The 22,739-nt window shown below is 30.9% G+C and overlaps 1 protein-coding gene across 19 annotated transcripts in view; it reads right to left on the bottom strand.

The window, feature by feature from the left end:
• Window positions 1-3,011: 3,011 nt before the first annotated feature.
• Window positions 3,012-22,739, bottom strand: part of LOC134714834 (clathrin interactor 1-like) — a 43,867-nt gene continuing 24,139 nt past the window's right edge. For 3 of the 19 annotated variants that reach the window (XM_063576446.1, XM_063576457.1, XM_063576465.1), the window contains 11 exons: window positions 21,109-21,304; window positions 20,192-20,288; window positions 19,789-19,852; window positions 18,337-18,709; window positions 17,562-17,618; window positions 16,520-16,600; window positions 16,032-16,055; window positions 13,309-13,356; window positions 11,434-11,569; window positions 10,118-10,279; window positions 3,012-7,041 (listed from right to left, as the gene is read on the bottom strand). In XM_063576446.1, the coding sequence (XP_063432516.1) occupies window positions 6,899-7,041; window positions 10,118-10,279; window positions 11,434-11,569; window positions 13,309-13,356; window positions 16,032-16,055; window positions 16,520-16,600; window positions 17,562-17,618; window positions 18,337-18,709; window positions 19,789-19,852; window positions 20,192-20,288; window positions 21,109-21,304 (1,381 nt within the window). In that variant the 3' untranslated portion in view covers window positions 3,012-6,898. Of the gene's footprint in view, window positions 7,042-10,117; window positions 10,280-11,433; window positions 11,570-13,308; window positions 13,357-13,776; window positions 13,798-16,031; window positions 16,056-16,519; window positions 16,601-17,561; window positions 17,619-18,336; window positions 18,710-19,788; window positions 19,853-20,191; window positions 20,289-21,108; window positions 21,305-22,739 lie in introns of all 19 variants that reach the window. The other 16 variants (XM_063576450.1, XM_063576449.1, XM_063576448.1 and 13 more) reach the window with 16 other exon arrangements.

The raw sequence follows: 22,739 nt of genomic DNA, 5'->3' as shown, positions 1-22,739 counted from the left end.
CATTTCATTACATTATTAAATTGTTTATTACTGTTACACCCAGACACGCAATATGTGAAAAAATAGGAACAGAGTATACAACATGAAAGTAGCAAATATTTCAAGCAATATGAGAAATAACATTGCCCTTTTTTGGGGGGGAGGGGGGGCATCTAAACCATTTTTCAAAGGAGAATTACCAAAATTTGCATCAGAGACTAGTAATTGCAATCTGGAAGCTCAGAAATGTGTGATAAACAAATCTGGCTCCTGATAATTAATTCTGTTACGTTGAAGACTTATTTTTACATTTGTCTTTAGAAGCACTTGAATGAAAATATCAAATATCAATGAATGAGTTCATCAATCAAATATTTGAAAGAAAAAAAAGTATCGGACACAAACTTTTTATATCAGAAATAGGTTTGTTCAACATTTCAATAAAGCAACTACGACAAATACTAGTATTCTTATTTCTACTGACATCTGTAAGTTATGTACTTTGTTAACTCTGAATATAGGTCTTTTACTACCGTTTGACTGTAAGACCCATACCTGAAGGGGTCATTCGTTTGCCGTGACGAATATATAAATCAGTATATCAGTTCGGTCAGAATGGTTACTGCGATAAATCAGATGCGTTGTATTTTTAGGATAAGATAATGCCCATATCAAACAACTCCTCATTTCCAGTGGCAGTCCACAATTCTGGCCTTAATCGCCGTGGAACTGTTTTTCGAGATTTTTCCATTGTTTTTAAAATACTTGTATGTTCTCGACCCGAACATGAATAAATTGTTTGCCATAAGACGTTAAGCAACAACAAAAAGCATTCAATCAATCACAACGAAATGATTTACTTACATTACCCGTGACTCTATATTCTCCGTTCTAAGACTTACGTAAAAGACAAGAACATGAGATTTTAAAGAAGACTTTTTTCAAAAAAAGAAACACTAGTCTACATCTCTACTAAAAAAAAACATATATAAGTCTACGGTTTTGTCGTTTATTTAGCCTTATTAATTTTCTCTCCCACATAATGAGATAATATAAATCGTTTAAATTGGTTAATTCAAACTAAGACTAGTATAATACGGTAGTAACCGGTTCAAATGTCCGACTGAACCTATCTCTCACATTCAGCAAATAAGTTCAATTGACATGAAGGGAAAGAGAGACAACTCCTGTTTCTGGAATAAAGTATGAAAGGTAGACAAGTTCTCGTTAATATCAATTGACCTGATAACTTGATAACTACCTTGCAGCAAACTTCTCTTCATATTGCTATATATTGTTTGGTTTCGTTGTAAATAGTCCCCTGAGTGGCTAATAAACACTAACTTGGCAACACTCTGCTAGCGCCTAACTAGTAACATACTCTTGATTTACACAGTGGTTTTTCATATTTTAAAAAAACATTTTCTGAAGTACACCATGTTCATAAAATTATTACAGTGTATTTGCACTGAAGTTTTGCAACTTGTGACGTATTATTTTTCTTTTGTCATCGTCACACTGAACATTTGTCCTATATTTGAATTGGTCATGTAAAGATGCTTTTCAACTCGCAATATCATATTCTATGTTTAGGGGACCGTGAAATTGGAATAAAATCTCTAATTTGGCATTTAAATTAGAATGGTCATATCTGCTATCATAGGGAACATGTATACTAAGTTTCAAGTTGATTTGACTTCAACTTCATCAAAAACTACCTTGACCAAAAACTTTAACCTGAAATTTGAACTATCATTTTCTATGTTCAATGAACCGTGAAATTGGGGTAAAAACTCTAATAAGGCATTAAAATTAGAAAGATCATATTAAAGGGCTTATATGTACTAAGTTTCAACTTGATTGCATCAAAAACTACCTTGACCAAAAAATTTAACCTGAATGGGACAGACGGATGAACAAAGGAACGGACAAACAAACGAACGAACGGACAAACGAAGGGACGCAGACCAGAAAACATAATGCCCCTCTACTATCGTAGGTGGGGCATAAAAAATCAACGGCTTATGATAGTTTTACGGAGATGAATACCAATAGTACTAACTGTGATGGTCCTACATTCTATTGATATCTATATTTTTGCATATGCACTAGTTGTACTTTTCTCAAGACACTAAACTCATTAGTTCTGTACCTATAGATATTTAAGATGGGGAAAACCAGGGTTTATCTTTGACTGGTAACTGAATGTTAAGAAGGTATTGCTTGTTGATAAGGGTCATAAATGTTATTGTTTCTAGTTTCTCGTTTTTAATATAGATTAGAACGTTGGTTTTCCCGCTTGAATAGTTTTACACTTGTCATTTTTGTTCTGTTCTGTGTGAGCCAAGGCTCCATGTTAAAGATCGTACTTTGACCTATCATAGTTTTTCTTTTTCTTTTAACAATTGTGACTTGGATGGACAGTTGTCTCATTGGCACTCATACCACATCTTCTTATATCTTTTTGACCTAGCTTTCATTCCTGGGAGTACTAAAAGATCAATACTTGGTGGTTTTTTTATGTCTTTTTTTTTAATTATCTTATTGTTGTTCTGATGAGTCAAGCCCTATGCAACTGATTTATTTTTACATATTATACTTTTGTTGTGCTGTTAAACCTGTCAAAAGTTTGGGGAGGATTGAGGACTGACAAACATGTGTAGCCCCGACACATTCTTTATATATCTGTCCAAAGTGAGGAGTGGTGATCATTTACAACTGTCTACTTTCTTTGTTTTTTGCATTGGTTTTCCAATTGAATTGTACCATATTTTGTCATGATCGTGCCTTTTGACAGTTTATTATATGGTTCGGAATTTGCTTATTGTTGAAGGTCATACTGTGACATGAAGTTATTCATATCATCTTCCTTTGGTCTCTGGTGGACAGTTGTCTAATTGATAATAATACCACATGTTGTTTTCCTTTGTTTTTTTATTCTCCTTTTATCATTTTTAATGTGCATGTTTCATTGAAATTCAGTTGTATACTCAAAAATTATACTCATTCCAAAATTAAAACACACATTTGAATACAATACTCAACTTTTATTTGTTTTTTCGTTGATCATTCACTCATTTACCTTTTACACAACAATTCCATTTAAACAGATATATACAAAATATAACAACTACACATAATCACAGATTTAATATGATGTTTTACAAGAATATATTACTCCTTTAAGATTTTGTTGGTGTCTTTAACCAAGCACACTAAAAATAAAATTCTTACAAACTGAATAATAGCTGAGTAGAGCAAACCTTGTACATGTATTCATATCAGTAAGAGAATATTCAAGAAAAAAAACCTCATTTTAAATATATATATATCTACTGATTAGTGTCACACGCTAATAATTTTTTAATTTATTTCTTTGTTCAGAATACTGCAGAACAAAGCCATACTTTATGAAGGTGTTAAAAATTAAATAAAACAAAAACAAATTCTCTATATATATAATTTCAATTTTCTTCATAAAAATAACAAATAATGTTTCCTATAATATATTATAACTTCTTAGCAAGAAAACAAAAGAATAACAAAAAAAAGCTTTTAATAATCAGAGATCCCTTGATAGCTTAAATTTTAACGGAGGAAATATCAAATGAAACGGAAAATGTTCAATTATCTCAAAATCTGCTGAATACAAATATAAGCTAAATTAGATGAAATTCATTAGAAATCATACCTGTTTGAAAAGGACGAAAACATTGATACTGCAGGATATATAAGAATTATCAGCAAGGGAAACATTTACATCAATAAAAAATAGGGATATCAAGAATATATGCAGTTTTGAAAGATTCAGATAACATTAATCTTTTAAATTCATAATCAAACATTATATTCTTTCTTCTAGATGAGAAAATATTGATGGCTAACTTCTATTTTTACTAAGAAACATTAAAAATGATACACAGATAATGAATGGATTGTTTCCCTTTATATTGGAATGTATTTTTTTTTACAACCAGTGTAGTAATAAACCTCAATAACAGCTTACTTCACATTTGTAATTGAATACTGATATACAAAGCCGTCTGAAAACAGATAACGTCAGGTTCTTTTTATTAAACCTTTCACAGAAAAGTTTGTTCAATTTATTTTTACATCCGCCAACATTAAATACATGCACCAAATATAATTTAAATAAACTTAAAATTTCAAAAATAATTTATTCTATACATAAACAGCACTTATTCAACCAAACACTGAATTCACTATGAGTTATCCTCCACCAAACATAGTTAGGCTAAAATGCTGAGAAATTCTTAACAAGGTGTAGAGTAGGGTGCCCATTTTCGCCACATCGTTCCATGTTTTCTACAGTTTATGGTCAGGTCTAAATGTTTTTGAAGTAAACTGATATTTTTATATGAAGATAACTTCAAATGCAAAATATTCTTAAGCTTGAAAACGTGTTTGTTTGAAAAAAATCATCTGAAAAGTTAGATTAAAGGGTTCTTGAAATTTCCGGATATTTTGTCAATGGGGGACACATATTCGCCGTTTTTACACATCTTTTTAAAACCAAATAACCGCAGCTTTTAACAATTTTTTTCAAATCAATTGCATTATAGATGAATAGCAGACTTTTCAAGGGTGTAAAGAATTCAAAATTAGAGCATTCAGTCAAATATTTACTTAGAAATACTTCTTTGAAATCATTTTTTTTATTCAGGAAATTGTTCGAAAATCGTTGTCCGTTTTTTCGGTCATTTTCGGTAGGAGCTGCAATTTGTTTCAGTTTAAAAAAATATCATATTTGTTATAAAAATATAATTTACCAGTACATTTTTTTCATTTTAGCCATCCTTTGAAGGTTTTTACACCTCAAAATCCTAAAACGGCGAAATTGTGTCCCCGGCGAAAATGAGCACCCCACTCTACACAAAATAAGTGTAACTTCACATGTAAAAATTTCCCATATTTTCACCTATTTTTGTGACAGAAATGTCTATGCCATTGTTTCCTACACACTGTCAGTGCTACAGCCTTTTCAAATTCCCAAATAAATTCATTTATCACAGTAAATCTTAAGTAGTATAATAATAATGGAACTGTGAAAACTATAGAATTTATACTAAAAACAAATTCCTCAATGACAAGAATTTTCAAAGATGCAGTTGGTTTTTCTAAGTTGTGTTATTTTAAATTAAAATACACATGATACAAGTTATAAAAGACAATGCCAATGTACTTATGTAAAATTTGTTTCTGTTTCCAGAAGTGATGTGAATAAATATAGATGAATTTCTATTATGCCCATTTGATGTGTTTTCTTATGAACATTTTTGAATTTTAGGCAATTGAACAACAAATTGATTGAAAATATTGATTCGAAATTCTGTTAAAAGTTGTTTGCGATTTAATGAAGGAATGTAAGGTCTGTTGTTTTACAAGCCTAACACCAAAATCTGCTGTAATCAGTACCTAGAAAGTAAAATGATAAAAGTCATCAGTCCAATCGATTAATTATTATATTGCCTAATGAAAAATAAAAATTCTACAAAATTTCATTTCTGAGGTCCCTACAGCTAATATTTTCTAATTCTATAAAGAAACAAGATATCTAGTTAACAGAAAGGAGCAAAAGAAACCATTTTCACAGGTTAAAAATTTCCTAAAAGCAAATTCAGTATTTCTACATAAAAGGCATTATATGAATACATCTCTAACTTCTGAAGAACCCAAACTAAAGCCTGAAATCAACAATAAATATAGCACTTGAAAAGAAAAGCATAATTTTTTTAAATGTACAGCTAAACCAAAACTCTTGCAAGTATTATTTCTAAAAAAAATAAAATGAGAAATCTTCATTTCTTAACCAATGATTTTCCTTAAATGAATATTTAAATCATTTTTCAGAAATTTCACATGTTGGTTTAACAATAATTTCTAACATTACAATCTCATTACATGTGAAAAAGTAATTAAATCAAAGATATAGGAATATTACATAATCAAAATTACTACATAGCTGAAAAAAAAATTAATTTCATTTCATTTTAGTCAAAATAAAATTCATTAAAATTCATAATGAGGCATGAAACCATAGAGTTAACAGATTTAAAATCACGATAATACAAAATAATGATTAGCGATGACATAAATTTAATTGACTTTAAGATCTGCTTCACGAATTTGCTTCTGCATCTTCAGATTTCATGACAAGTTTTTATGTTAATCAAAGGGAAGGAATGCAGGAAACGTAGTTTTTAAGAACTAAAATCAAATTTGCATAATATGTTTGAAGCAGAAAATTTTGGTACATTTATTGAAGGTTAAAGCTTCTTGAAGGGTGTTTGATTATTATCCATTATCCTGGTCTTTCACATATTCTTTTTTATATTCAACATTTAAAAACTAAACTTAATAACACAAAAAGACGCTGTGGATTAATTTGTTTCCATGGATACCAATTTAAGTGGATTGTAGAAAAAATGTTGTTTTTTTTATATCAGATTTCACTGCTTTTGCCAATTTTAGTTAAAAAACTCAAAAATATTAATACTTTGCTGAAAAGTTAAATTTTGTTATTTACCAGAGCCAATTAATTCCCCAAATACTGGTACCCAACAAATTATTATAATTCCACAGTAGCAGAAATTAGCTGATCATAACAGAAAACAATTCAGCCAGTTTCAACTTTAAAAATTACAAATTATGTGACAACAACCAAGTTACAATCTTGAAATGTTATATAATGATTTATAATGCCCAAATTGTCACTAACAATATTCAGAAGTTTACAAAATCAATTAGTAGATGGACAATGAAATTTTCATGGACAATTAAAAATCATAATGTTGGAACCAGTCTAATGAGATAAAAGAACCAGTTTGATTGACACCTGAGCGTAGGTCACTGAAAACAGTTAGATATAACAGTTCTGATAGGATTCAGGTTTAACAGTTTATTTAAAGCTTCCGAATGCACTGAAAGCTTGATCTGTCTTCTGTTGGAATGCAGCGTTTGCCGACACATTAGCCGTCATGTTCATACTTCCCATCGTTGTTGTTGACATATTACCCATCATTCCCATGTTAGGCATCATACCTGTAAAGATAAGTATACTATAAATCATGGTTCTGCTTCATGAATGACTATCAAAGAATATGATGCTTCATGTACTACATAAATGATCTTGAAGGGATATGGTGTACATTTATACAGTTGCATTTGATCAACACTACACTATATCATGTATATACTAAAGGAGTAGGTCCAGTAAGTGCCGATTTTGGCTTCAAATTTCAAGTTCATCTAACTAAAGATTTTAGACACTTTTTAAACACTTAAGTGTCTATTTCAGTTGATTCATTAAGTTTAAGGGAAAGATTTTAACTGACTTACTCATTAAAAACGGTCCGATTTTTGCTTAAATATGAATAATCTATCAAATATGCCCAAAAATGTCACTTTTCAGATGGTTTTTGTCAAAAATGAAAGTGGCTGTATCCGTGTTCATCCCCAACCTTTATATATGTTACGTATTATCATTAAATACAACTTACATTTCAAAAAGAATGAACACGAATGCGACCACTCATTTAAGACGGAAACTGTCTCAAATTTAACTAAAATGTTAAATTTGGGAAGATTTCAGTAATTTAGCATTACTTAATGATGCTAGTACCCCGTATTTTTGCATTGTATTGTCACAAACAGCCCATATTTGAGTAGCAGAAGCATTTTACTTTCCAATGAATAACTAAAAGTATACATTTTAACAATTTTGTAAAACAGCTATATTTTGAGGCCAAAAAAGATCCTTACTGAAACTACTCCTTTGTATTTTTAAAAAATTAATCCGACATATAAATCTTATGTCTTTAAATAAACCAGTCACCACAAACAGAGAAGAAATGTTACTACCAGTACATGTACTTTCTAAATTGTTTATTTTTTTTTATTTTTCAAAGACTCTCTTCCTTTTGAATTAAACATTACGTTTGATCTAGTCTGACAAGAGAGGATGAAATCTTTTGCCTCATGTTTTCAGTAATAACTGCTGAATACAATTTAGTTGCAGTTCATTTTCACAAGGTCTGTATAATATTTAATCCTATTAGCAACTACAGATCCAACAATTTATTTTTTGCTGTCACTACAAAATTAAATAAGCCACACAAAAAAGAAACCAAGTCCAGCACTGTTCACCTCATAGTGAAATAATGGAGCTTGTATCATAATTTCTTAAGCGACAGATTAATCAATACAATGTTTTCCTTGTTTCTAGATCCTATTTATTTCATGTATTAGAATTGTACACTAAGTTTTCACATTGGTGGTTTCATTTGTTGCCAAGACACCTTAAATATACCAACACAAAGTACATACTTAACATACTTAAATTTAACCACTTCTTTTTAGTGAACTTTAAAACTTTACTGTAATCATTTTCCAATCAAAGCAATAGCCCAAACAAAGCAACTGACTTCAAATAGTCTTTTCAATTATGGTCAAAAATACATCAATATCTCAATTTAGAAGTACATTTTTAAAAGTTCACATTGCATTAAGTATTAATTACATTTAGGAAACAACTGTTATGTTCATAACATGGAAATAAAAAAGTAACAAACTGATGACATTTAATTTGTACATGGAAAAGGACTATTGCCAGAACTTCTTTTTTATAACCCTATGCCTAGACCTAACCTCAGTCTGACTGTGCATGCTAAGAATTATTAAGAAGTGTATTAATATCTTATATGGTAACATGCAAATGTACATGCTATATATCTTTATTTGATAATGTATTTTATGTGTGAACTTTCATTCCTAAGTTTGAACTTTTACTGGCTTTTCAGATTAAGCCAAGCTTTACAGTGCCCCTCCACGACAACTATTCCCCTCCGCCTTCAGGTGGGGAAATAATTGGTGTATGGGGACACAGTAAACTTGCTTTTGTAGTCCTGTCAAGTAAATAAGTGTATGCTATTGCATGGTACCTATAAATAAATCATGGACGTGGTAAATGTCCATGGAACAGCCACCAAACAACACGTAAAAAACAAAACTTGAATCTAGCAAAAAAACACTAGTAATGAAAGTGCAAAACAAGTTTCATGCTTTAGAAAGGTAGTTTGAGAAAAGCACACTGAAACACCGAAATGAATTTTTTAAAAAGCATGGTTGGGTCAAAATTTTCTGAATTGTATTTTTTACCTTATGCCTGTAAAAATAACAAAGTTATTAAATTCTATTCTAATTACATGCAAAAAGTATCTATAAAAGTCCACACCAAAATGTACCAGTAATCACAAAATTTTGTAAAAAGTGTTGAGTGAACCTCAAGCATGTTTGGTGAAATATTATTCTGTTTCATAACACGATCTTCCAATTGGTGCTTTCTCCCCCCAAAAAATGTCACAAAGCAATTGTCTTTACACAATGTCCAACAACTCTTTCCACAAATGACCAGAGGTCAACCTTGGCAGTTCAAGCAAAACAAGAATGTGTCCCAAGTACATGGATGCCCTATCTTCACTTTCATTTTCTAGTACAATGGACCTTTAAAATGTGTAAAAATCTCTAATTTGGCATAAAAATTAGAAAGATAATATCATAGAGAACATGTGTACTAAGTTTCAAGTAGATTGGACTTCAAATTCATCAAAAACTACCCTGACCAAAAACTTTAAGCCGAAGTGGGACAGACAGATGAATGAACAGACGAAAAAAAAACATATTGACGCACAGACCAGAAAACATAATGCCCATAAATGGGGCATAACAATTGAAATTGGAATCTAGTGTATTTTAAAGTTTTCATAATGTTGCATACATATGCATGAAACAAATCCATATAGCCATTCATGGTAAAACACTTGCCTTATTTTGTTTGTTAGTAGATATCACGTTTACTGCATTCACTTTTGAAAGACTGTTTTCAATAAAAGGGGTACCCATAGATAATATAATAGTCTTGAACATTTGAATGACAGTTAGGACATTTTTATATCATATTGAAATTTGCTAGCATTATCAAATTAGCTTTATAATTGATAACTTAATATCTCTTAAAGGTATTATTTTCAAATTTGCTGTTAAACAGTCTTTGTAACAGTTCAACAACCAATTTTTGTAATTCATAATGAAGAACAAAAATATGTTTGTTTACACCTACCCATATTTCCAGTCATCATAGGTCTTGGTTGCCCCATCATATTTCCTTGTGGCTGTTGGTTCATAGACATACCAGCCATTCCTTGATTAATTCCTACCATGCCTTGATTTCCTACCATTCCTTGATTACCCATCATGCCTTGATTTCCTGCCATGCCCATACCTATAAAAGAAAACAATTTTATAAGAAAAAAATCATGAAATTGTTTCACAGGACAGATAACTTCCCAAACTAACATTATAAAATTAAAAGACATTTATACCTTATTTGTAAAAAGACATCCTAGATAATTTAGTTGTTTTGTCTCATTTCTTAGTGATGTAATGATGGAATTTGTTGCTTTCCACAGAAACTCCTTTTTTACAATTATTTTTTTTCTTGTTGTTATCACTAATGACTCAAGTTTTGTTGTTATTCTTGTTGTAATCACTAATAGATTGTGTTTTATTGTTGTGTTGTTATGTAATTTAGTTAGCTGATGATTGTTGCTATCGGTAGTTATCCATTGCTGCAAGAGCTATTTTCAGTAACAAGTTGATTCTGAGGGTAGAGTTGGAATGCACTCAATTAATTGATTGATGTATTGGTGGCAAAAACCAGATGGACACATAATAAACAAAATATTTTAGGTTGTTGTTTGCTGTTGTTCTATGTTGTGCTTGGTTTACTGGTTGTTATGATATATTTCCTCATGCTGTCAAGTTTGAGGTTATACAATATTTGTGGAATAATAAGTCATTGATAGGTTGTGTATGTAAACTAAGTTGTGGACGCTTCATTCATTTTTGTATTTGCTTCAAGATTGTGGTATATTTATAGATTATCATTGGTTGTGCCAGTCACATTGAGATGACCAATGATAATCTGTTTATTGCTATTTTACCTATGACGACTTTGTCAATTTCATGTCAATTTCATTAGCGATGCAACATGGCTCCTTAGTTTCTAGCGATAATTTTCCATATCAAGCCAGTAGCATGATATGAAAAATTATCACAAAAAAAGATCAAAGGAAAAATGCACAAGATAAACACATTTTCAGATTTTTATTGTTGTTCCATCTAATGGTTGTAACTGATTCCTGAGGGGGGATAGGACCTTTATCAGGACTCTGGAATCAGGTGCTTTTAAGCTTTGGATTTCGAGATTGACCCTTTCAGGATCCGAGAATTCTTGTTTTTGAATTTCAGGACCTCAGGATTTCGTGTTTTTAAGCCCGGGATTTTGGGATTTCATGTTTTTAAGCCCGGGAATTCGGGATCAGGACCCCTCCTACTCTCCCTCATTCCTTCGAATTATGGATTATATTGACTTACCAGCTTGAGGTTGCCCAGTCTGTAATTGGTTCATTGACGGTTGATGTTGTTTATTTTGATATTTACTAGCAGGACTGAGAGCATCTAAGTCAATATTCACTTTACTACCTTCACCAGACCAAGTATTCAAATTCTTCTAAAATTAAAAATAAAACGTCAACTATCTTAAACATCATTACTAATTGTACATGACAGATTTTCCCTGGCTTATTGAAATGTAGTAGACTGCTTTGAATTTATTTTTTTGGACCATATTATATTTCAATCTTTATTGATATGATTTTTTCATCATCTTAAGTAAAATAAATACTTATCCATTACAAAACATTCTTAACATAATTTGTGTATTTCAAAGTTTTAATGTTTTGTCAGTATTTCCATTTTATATCCATGCAAAACCCTGTTGTTAGTTTCTGTAACATTGCCTATTTTTCATGCTTGCCTGAAATAATGTTTGTTCTTTTTACATATATAAATATGCAGTGTTAGCTGCAAAGGTTCTGAAGGATAAGGTACTTACAAAGCTTCAATCCACTCTCTTTTAAATTGTTTAGAAAAAAATAGCTTAGTCAAATTGAGAAAAAAAATTAAAAAAATTGTAGAAGGTTTATTATTGAATTTTCAATATAATAATAACATGTGCAGTTGTTTCAAGCTTTCTAATTCTACAAGATTCGTAAACATAGTGTAGTTGAATATTTATGCATACATTTTTAGGAATCTGGCTCAGAAAAGAAATCCTTTATCACTAGATTGTATATCACTCAAGAATAAGAAAGAATAACTGACTGTTTGACAATATCTTTGTTAACATACATAGAAATAGAGAGTATATTTTCATGACCTCCTGGTTTAAGCTATAAAATCTGTAAAAATCTTGTAACACGAGTAAATTATTCTAGTCAACACTTTCTGTTATACCATAAACTGAGACATTTCTATGTATGCATAAACTACTCCCATTTTTTCCAAGTATATAAAATATCTATTAGATCTTTGACTGTCTCTATGCTTTGCATATCCATAGGTCTCAAAAATAAACTTTTATATTTACCTTAGCCTATTGAATGAAGAGATTCTTCAAATTTTTTACACTTTTTTGACAATTAATATTTTTACAACTGACTTTCACAAACTTGAAAAGGGTGAGTATGACTTTGGTAATAAGACAAATTCTACACCATTTCTCATGTATCACATGACTGGGAGTAATCCATGCATATAAAAGGTAAAATTATGGAAGGAGGTGGAAAAGCTAAGCTAATAATCAACTGAATATAATGGAACATATTTTTCTCTGTAAAACATTAATTAATTCTTTTCCCATTGATCAGTTTGGCAAAGTATTTGCTTACCAGAATATTAATATATGGTAATCATGATAATGAAATTTCTAACGTTGAACACAAACACAGCTAGAAAAATTTGAAAGAAACATTAGCTGTAAGTTTTATCAATTCTCTAAAATAAAACAATTACTGGTCAGCAAAAACTTTGCCACTGAACTTTAATTCATTTTCTTTCATCGCTCATCATCTTTGAAAAATAATTACTTTTAAAAAATATTGTATTAATGAAATATCTTTCAATATTTTCTTCTGAAGTTAATATATGAATTTCATATACTATGGATTCATTCATTTTCCTTGGTACCAATATTCATGGATTGCGGAAACCTTGATTTTTTTTATTTTGTAGATACAGCTTTATACAAATTTGTTTTGTTGAACATTTAAATTCTTGGTTCATGAATCAAATGCAAATTAGTATCCAACAAATAATAAGGAATCCATGGTAGAATTTTGTTTGCAAGTTTTGTGATGAGCGATGAAAAACTGTCCTTCACCATGCTTAGAGAGAAAAACAGTAACAAACCTTGACCTCAGTGCTAGTTACAGTTTCTTCCTTAGAAACTGTCGTCTGCTAAAACAACATCAAAGTTAACTAGGAATAATTTGAAAAAAACTAAAACACACTGAAAGTGAAAGCTTCACTATTGAAATCAAAATCTAAGGCAAATGAAATTTGTTCATGATCTTGTAACTTAAGTGGAACTTTTTGACTTTGGTCATATCTTTCCTATCTTTAACATTATATTTTCATAATTCTTTGATAAATTTTTTGGAAAAGATATTTTTTCATATTCTAGAACAATTATAAACTATCATTCTTCTTAAGAAATAATCGGATATTTTTTTTAGGATTTACATGCAGCAGGCAAAAGGAAAATTTTACAATTTTGATTTCAAGTCAGCATAACAAATATTCAAACAGAAAGAAAACATAACTTTTTTTATAAAAGCTGTGAGATCTAAGTTAATATTTGAAATCAATATATACTACCTGTGAAGGTAACCAGTATTGCTAAAGGTATATAAATATCAATAGAGAGATAAAAAGGTAACCAGTAATGCTAAGGTATGTAAATAATGTAAATATAGATAAATAGATACTGTGGATTATTTTCATTGGTACCAAACTTTGTGGATTAAGGAAAACTTATGTGTTCGCTGATATTTAATTTCACAGTTTTGCTAAAACTTGTATACAATTCTATACAAAATTTCATTTGTTAAACATTTAATTTAATGATTCACCTTTACTCACGAAATCCATGAAAATTGATATCTAACGAATAATAATGAATCCACAGTAACTAAAGCAGAAGTTTAATAACATATAATTTATCCAGTGAATTCTGTAAAAATGTCTGCTGTTTAACAAATAATTTAACAAATTCAAAAATTTCAGGCAGAAAAACTGTTCTGACAAGATGTTTTCCTTGCTATTAATATTTACTAGAACACAAACTGTGACTGTGAATGAATTTAAGTATATTACTATGCATAAGCCTTAATTTAGTATTGGTACTGTCATCTAAAAAAATCATGCCGATTATATAAGATGCACAGTTTTCTCTGCTTTCAAATTCTTTCTGGTTGAACGCGCAACTTGGAACTTATCAATTATTGGTATGGTAATAGTAATTATTTGGAAAACAAAAGGGCCTGGAATAGAGTATTTTTTAATCAACAGAATTGTCCTCTAAAAGTCATAAATAAAGTTGAATTCTTTGATTGGCTGTTTTAGGTCATGACAGCTAAGAAATTGAAATCTTTACCTATACGCCTTATCTTATTTGTCTAGTTTTTAGTATTCGTATTGTCATCTTAGAAAGTCATGTTGATTAAAATACTACAATAGGGAACAATGTGATAGTGATTGAGTTTAGTAGTGGCAACCCTGTGATTACGACCCGTGTATATAGCAAAATCCTAAATACACCATTTGGTGATGCGCCTGACAGATGCGGAACATTCAGATAAGGTAATAGGTAACAGGTGAATATACTATTGTTATTGATATCGGATTCGACCCCGAACTTCTTAATCATTGGCAATATTAATTATGTGGAAAACAAAAGGGTCTGGAGTGGTGTAATTCTTAATCAACACCATTGTCCTATATTAGCTATATATAAAGTTGAATTCTTTGATTTGTTGTTTTTTCCCCATGACGGCTGACAAACTGGACCTCGTTATTTTAGTATTATAGATATTAGAATTCTACAATTTCTTATAAAATATTTACAGAGTTCACTGTATCATAGTACATATACAAAAACAAAACAGCAGAAGTGCAAAAGACCTCCACTCAAAAAGGAGCTATTTTATTGAAGAGGATTTCAAGCACCAAGGAAGGATTATGATTTGAGGGACAGGCAAATAAATTATTTGGTGATTGTAGTGATTGAGTCAGACAATTTTTGTCATAATTTGAGAAAATATAACAGAAGTAAAATTAGGCTTAACATTTTTTCTTCGTTTTTTGTTTTTTCAGCTAAAATTAAATCACAAAGTAGGAAAGACAACTGTGTTTCAAACTAAGTTATTTGGTTCATGACTTCATAACATCTTAGGATTCAACTAAGAAATTACTAAATAGAGGTAATTAACTGTTTAACTTCAAGGTTAGAAAAAATTGCCTTGAATTGGATCATTAAATGTCATAGTTATAAATTAGACAGATAATATTATTGAATTTGATATAGCTCAAAGGTGAATAATAAAATTTTATAATAAAATGACAATTATTTTTTCCTGAATAGAAAAAATATGAAAGTATTTCAACTTTTTTCAAGTATCATTATTTCAGGAAACTTATAAAAATGTGAATTGTGTCACCATTCTTTATAGTGTAAGATTGTATATAATACATTATGTAAAACAACAAGCAATAACGGACAATACAGATATATCTACAGGGATTTTGATAAACTAGAGGAACAGAAAGTGTTTACATGGATACAAAGCAACAAAGGTTATGCACAACTTTTTGTGAAAGCATACAATTAAAACTACAATCTACTTATCAGAAAGTAGATTTTCCAGTACACATTACTTAAGCCCTTTCATAAAATCATATTATATACATATATAAGACCACATTCTGTATACTAGCAGAATACATATTTTGTTTCTTGATTGTTACTGCGACAAGACATTACAATGGTAGCCATGTGCACGAGACAGAGGGTATGCATTTTATATTTTGCTGTATATGTTTCTTAATCATGTAATAACAGGTGTCATGCCTACCTTAACTGGCTCATCAGGCTTCTTCTGAATTATATTTATTCATTTATTTTCTTACTCTACATTATATATCACCAAAACATATTCCCAAGTTTAATGTGAGGTGTGTATCGAAGACAGTTTTTACCCAAGAATGACAACTACCCATATAATTTGAATTAAAAAGCTAATTTATTATTATTTTTTCTTATAGTAGAAAGTTGGAGTTTTACACCTTTGTTATAAAAAAATAATAGGTGCCTTCTACCACAAATACTTCAAAAATAGCAAAGTAAACTATGTGGTTTTAATGAATAATATACAAATATAGCCTTTGTATGAGGTCAACACATGGATAAATTGACCCAAAGAAGAATATTGACTGAGGACGAAGTCAGAGGTCGATATAAGACTGACCACAGGGGAGAAAATGGAAGATTAATAATAACTTTTTTTTCGAATTAACTGAGCTGAGTACATAATCAACCAGTAGGAATTGTGTTTTAACTTACCATATTAGATTGTCCTGGTTGCAAAGGGGTATAACTCATACCAACATTCTGTCCCATCATGCCTTGCTGTGGAAACATTCCCTACAACCATACAAAAGTAGTTGTTGTATGTCATTTTAAGGTGGTACCTAACACTACAGGGAGATAACTCTGTAAAATCAGCTAAACGTTTTGATTACGTTGTATTGTTTAGAGAATTTAAAGCTTCTCAATGATCAAAACAAGTGTCTGTCAAACTGCTATATAAACAGTGTAAATTTTCTGATAAAACGGTTGGTTCAAATTTTTGAAATTTTTCTATTTTTGTCAAAGGGTCAAAGTAAATACTTTGTGAAAATTTTAAGAAAATTAAATGAGCCAAATTAATTTTAGTGAAAGTGTTGGGTACCACCTTGAGTATGTATTTAGGTGAAAATGAAAAATTTCAAGAATTTAAAATTGATACTTTAAGTCAGAAGGGCAAAAGGTAAGAAACAAAATAAGCGAGGACTATCAATAGATTATAGATCTCCTTTTCTAGCTTTTTCCCTTTAAAAATATGGCGGGGAAATTGTACACTCAGACTTTTACCTAACATTCAATCTTGTATAATAAAAAAATTAACGGTACCAATTTTCTTGCATCAGATGCACATTTCAACAATACATGTCTCTTCAGTGATGTTCGTGGCCAAAATATTTGAAATCTAAAACTTTTATAAAAGACGAAGAGCTATAATTCAAAAGGTCCAAAAAGTATAGCCAAATCTGTGAAAGGGATCAGAGCTTTGCATGAGGGAGATACATTCCTTAATTTATAATAATTCTCAGATCGAAAGAAAATCAATCTAGAATCTGCTTCAATTTTGATAAATGACCTTTTATGAGCTACTGAAGTCAAATACAAAGCAAAATGACAGTACATTTCAAATACAAAACATGAAACACTCATCTCACAAAGGGCACTGTATACAACCAAATTACAGTACATAAAAAAAATAATAAGATAAGCACATGTCACAAGAGAACACTCAAAACAAAGTGTGACCTATAATCAGACTTACCTGTTGGTTCATTCCCATTTGGTTCATGCCCATCATACCTGGACTCATCATTCCCATCTACAAAATAGTACATAAAATTGTTTAAAAGCTCGGTAAAATTCATTCATAGTTTGTCAAATATTTGACCGCATTAGAATTTGTATGTGACGCTTATCTAAAGTCTGCACTAGTATAAATTCATATGTCATATCTAACAGTAAAATTAAAGGGTAGAGAATAAAGTTTCAGAATTATAACTTACTTATATACTTTACCATTGAAATTTGTGTCAATCTTATAAATAAATAAATGGAGAATGTGTCCAAAGTCAAACTTGATCAGAGCTATGTGGTAATGAGCATTGTGTATAAGTTTCATAATATTAGGTTTAGGAAAACTAAAGTTAGAAAAAAGGGAATATAATTTTGATATGTAAGGTTAGATGTATAGATGCACAAGGGTAACACTTTATCCTCCCTCAATATACCAAGAAACTGTTCTGTAAGTTTCAAAATTCTTGAATTCACTGATATTTGTTTTTTTTTCATACTGTGGATTCATCATATTTCTCGTATACAAATTTTCTGGGATTGAAGAACATTTGTATTTTCAGGGATATTTGTTTACATGGTTTTGCTAAAACCCTGCATACAAGCCCTTAGAACACTTGTACTTTGATGAACATTTAAATTGGTGGTTCATCTTTATCCATAAATTCGATGAAAATTGAGATCCACGACTAATAATGAATCCACAGTTTTCCATGTTCACAGAAAAAAATGAAACAGTACAATACCATGTTTGGATTGTTCATTGGTTGTTGACCCATGTTTGTCATTGGCTGGTTCATGTTTCCCATTGGTGCCTGTGTTGACATGGTTGGCTGGTTCATTCCCATTGGTTGAGACATCTGTCCCATACCTGGCTGATTCATCATTCCCATTGGCTGAGATGACATCATAGGCTGGGATGACATCATTGGCTGAGATGACATAGACATCATAGGGGCCATATTGTTCATTGGTTGGATGGGATTATTGGACGGTTGCATAGCAGGTGATGATGTGCCACTACTAGAGAATACATCAAACAACTCAGAATTTGGTGCTGCTTGGGTTGGACCAGATGATGCAGCGCTAAACTGTTGGAAATCAGCAAAACCTTCAGAACTGAAGAAAAAGACAAGTAGTGTTAGCAAGGATGCAGACAATATTCATGCTTTTATGCTGTAATACTATATAGCATCACTGAAATTAATAAGCAACAAGTTTATCATAAATCATATTCCTGTGTCAGTAAAAACTATTAATTTATACTGTAGATTCATTAATATTCCTCGGATACCAATTTTCGCAGATTTCAAGGGTACAGGAGAACCACAAGTTCAAATGTCCAAAAAATTACAAATTTTCTAATAGAATGAGTGTAGACTAGTTTGTTTTTATGTTGTATTGTTATACCACTGTCCCAGGTTAGGGGAGGGTTGGGATTCCGCTAACATGTTTAACCCCGCCACATTATTTATGTATGTGCCTATCCCAAGTCAGGAGCCCGTAATTCAGTAGTTGGCGTTTGTTTATGTGTTACATATTTGTTTTTTGTTCCTTTTTTTATATAAATAAGGCTGTTAGTTTTCTCGTTTGAATTGTTTTACATTGTCATATCAGGGCCTTTTATAGGTGACTATAAGGTATGGGCTTAACTCATTGTTAAGGACTGTACGGTGACCTATAGTTGTTAATGTCTGTGTCATTTTGTTCTCTTGTGGACAGCTGTCTCATTGGCAATCATACCACATCTTCTTGTTTTATATTTGCCAAAACCATGAAATTAAATATCCATGAATATGTAAGTTTTCCTCAAACCACAAGAATTGGTGAATCCACAGTAGCTAAGCACAGGCTGTTTCTAAATAATATTATTTTTAACAAGAATGAGTCCTTAGTACCAGGATGCCTTACACGCACAATCATTTCAGTGTTCAGTGGACCATGAAATTTGTGTCAAAACTCTAATTTAGAAGATCATATCACTGAGAACACATGTACAAAGTTTCAAGTTGATTGGGCTTCAACTTTATCAAAAACTACCTTGACCAAAAACTTGAATCTGAAGCAGGACAGACACACAGATGAATTAGCAGGCAGATGAATGGAACCCACAGACTGAAAAACATAATGCTCCTAAGTGGGGCATAAAAAAACAATTATCAATAAAAATTCTACAAATAAATCTGTTACGTTTTTACCTTTTAGGTGATGTGGCCCCTTGAAACTGTGAGAAATCAGCAAAACCATTTGATGTTGAAGAAACTATAAATAAAGAATAATTGTATGTAAATAAAGGTAAAACATATATATCATATTATTTCTGCTTTTACAAAGTAAAAAAATTGTAAAAATCATACATACAACTTTTCTTTACTATAATATTTCATTAATTTAGTAAATATGAAAAAAAAAAAAAAATCTTAAAAACTTCAATAAGTCTGGAAAAAAAATGTAGTTGAAACTGACAGCCCTTTTTGTCATCCAATCAAAAGCAATGCTATAACAGGTAACTGTGGTAAAACTATCCTACATAAGATTTTGGTCGAGCTATATCAAAATAATTTTCACATTGCAATTATCAATATAGATATTTTATCATACCTGCTGTTGTATTTGTGGCTCTTGGGTCAAAATCATTGGCACTTTTAAATTCATCAAATCCTGATATTAAATCTGGTGCATTACTACTGGACTGTGACTGAAAATATCAAACACATGGTCAATAATTTATGGAAAAAATTGGATTCAATTATTTTCATGGGTACTGTGTTTTTGTGGATCAAGCAAAAATTACATTTTCGTGGTTGTTTAATTTCATGGTTTTGCGAAAGTCTGCATACAAGCCTATAGAAAATTTATCATTGGTTGATTAATTCATTTCGTGGTTTGCCTGTCCCAACGAAATTGACAAAAAATTGGTATCCAACGAATAATAATGAATCCACAGGATTAAAAATACGTTCAAATAATATATTACAGGTAAACCAAATGTACTATCATGACACATAACAGTTATTATTCAATCAATTGAATTTATTTCAGTCTCCTTATAAATTATTTTTTTATGAAAACAAGAACATGTGTCCTTTGAACGCCATGCCTGCTCACACTTTCCTTATTCTAAGTTCATATGACCTCACATTCATGATAAACTATGTTAGCTATAAAAGGTTCCAAACTCATGAATCTTAAAAAAAATCAAATTAGAAAACTTAATAGCTAAGCATGAAACCAAAAATAATTGTATTTGCTAGTTCATTTTTATTTATTTTTTAATTGATACTGACCATGCAGTACAACAGAAAATGCCAATTAAGGTGAAGCATATGCCTTTAATTTTGTTGGTTAGACTCTGTTTGAATAAAAAAGATGAATTTTCTCTTCAGACACATTTTATTTTATTTCAAAATAGGTACATGTATTAGAAATCATGATTGAATGGTAAATTACTTACCTTGACCTTGCAAGGGCTGTATAGCTTGTAAAGGTCGTTCAACTCTTGAGTCAATATTACTTACAATTGTGTCAGGATTTTTATTTTTCCCATATGAAGCTGCAGCTCCTAGATCTAATTTTTTAGCCGATTGTGATCGTCGTATAATTTTTTCTGTATGTGTGGTGTGTGATCTCTCTATAGATGTGTACTCCTCCTCGTCTTTGAAGTCTAATCTATCGGATTTGTTACCATCATCATATTTATTGTCCATGTCATCACTGTAAAAATAAAAATATTATTTCATTCAGTATCACTAATTGGCCGTTTCAGAATCTAAAGCATCATGGGTAATTTCATTGTTCGTACCCCAAAGTGAAAATAATGTTACGTCATTGGTTGAATTTCCATTGTTTATAACCTTTTAAACCAATTAAAACGCTTTGGTGTACACTTTTGAAAATATTACCCAGGATGCATTAGATTCTGAAACGGTGAATTAATACACATTAGTGCCACTGGTACTGTGGATTCACTTATTTTGATGGGTACCAATTTTCGTGGATTGATTAAAACTTGCCTGTTCATGGATATGTGATTTCATGGTTGTGACAGAGTCCATATTCAATCTAATAGAAATTTGTATTTTGTTAAACTTTTAACTTCGTAGTTCGTCTGTACCCACGAAAATTGGTACCCAGCAAATAATAATGAATCCACAGTTTCTTGCTCTGAGGTAGACTTGCATAAACTTAGTGTTCTCCCGAGATATTTGATTTATCATCATGGTAATCAGAGAAATTTGAAATACAATTTTGTCTTTAACAAGAATGTGTCCATAGTACACGGATGCCCCACTCACACTTTCATTTTCTATGTTCAGTAGACCATGAAATTGGGGTCAAAACTTTAATTTTGAGTTAAAATTAGAAAGATCATATCATAGGAAACATGTGTACTAAGTTTCAAGTTGATTGGACTTTAACTTCATCAAAAAGTACCTTGATCAAACACTTTAACCTGAACTTCACACTATCATTTTCTATGTTCAGTGGACCATAAAATTGGGGTCAAAACTATAATTTGGCATTATAATTAGAAAGATCATATCATGAGGAAGATGTGTATTAAGTTTCAAGTTGATTGGACTTCAACTTCTTTAAAAACTACCTTGACCAAAAACTTTAACCTGAAGCGAACAAACGAATGGAGGCACAGACCAGAAAACATAATGCCTCTCTACTATCATAGGTGGGGCATAAAAAGTTATAGCATCACATCCATAACATCAATAAAAGCAATTTAGACATCATCGCATTCAGAAATATAGCATCATATATTACCATGATGCTTAAAGGACCTGGAGAGAACACTGAATTCAACTTTGGGTAAGAAATGAAAATATTATTAGTAATACTGTAAGTTTGATACTTTGGAATACTTTTTAACGCTTTCCTCCATGGACATCTTTTTTTACACACTTGATTCGCATAGGATTTTTCCAATTAAAAACCAGATGCTCCGCAGGGCGTAGCTTTATACGACCGCAGAGGTTGAACCCTGATCGGTTGGGGCAAGTATGGACACAACATTCAAGCTGGATTCAGCTCTAAATTTGGATTGTGATTAAATAGTTGACACAGCATAGGTTTCTGACACAGAATGAATGTGTTCTAATGAACTTAACATTTTTGTTTTCTCTTAGAGCAATTCACT

This window comes from Mytilus trossulus, chromosome 4 (assembly GCF_036588685.1).
Source record: "Mytilus trossulus isolate FHL-02 chromosome 4, PNRI_Mtr1.1.1.hap1, whole genome shotgun sequence".
NCBI lineage: Eukaryota > Metazoa > Mollusca > Bivalvia > Mytilida > Mytilidae > Mytilus > Mytilus trossulus.
The sequence above is the reverse complement of the archived record's forward strand: the minus strand, read 5'-3'. Positions and strand labels throughout refer to the sequence as shown.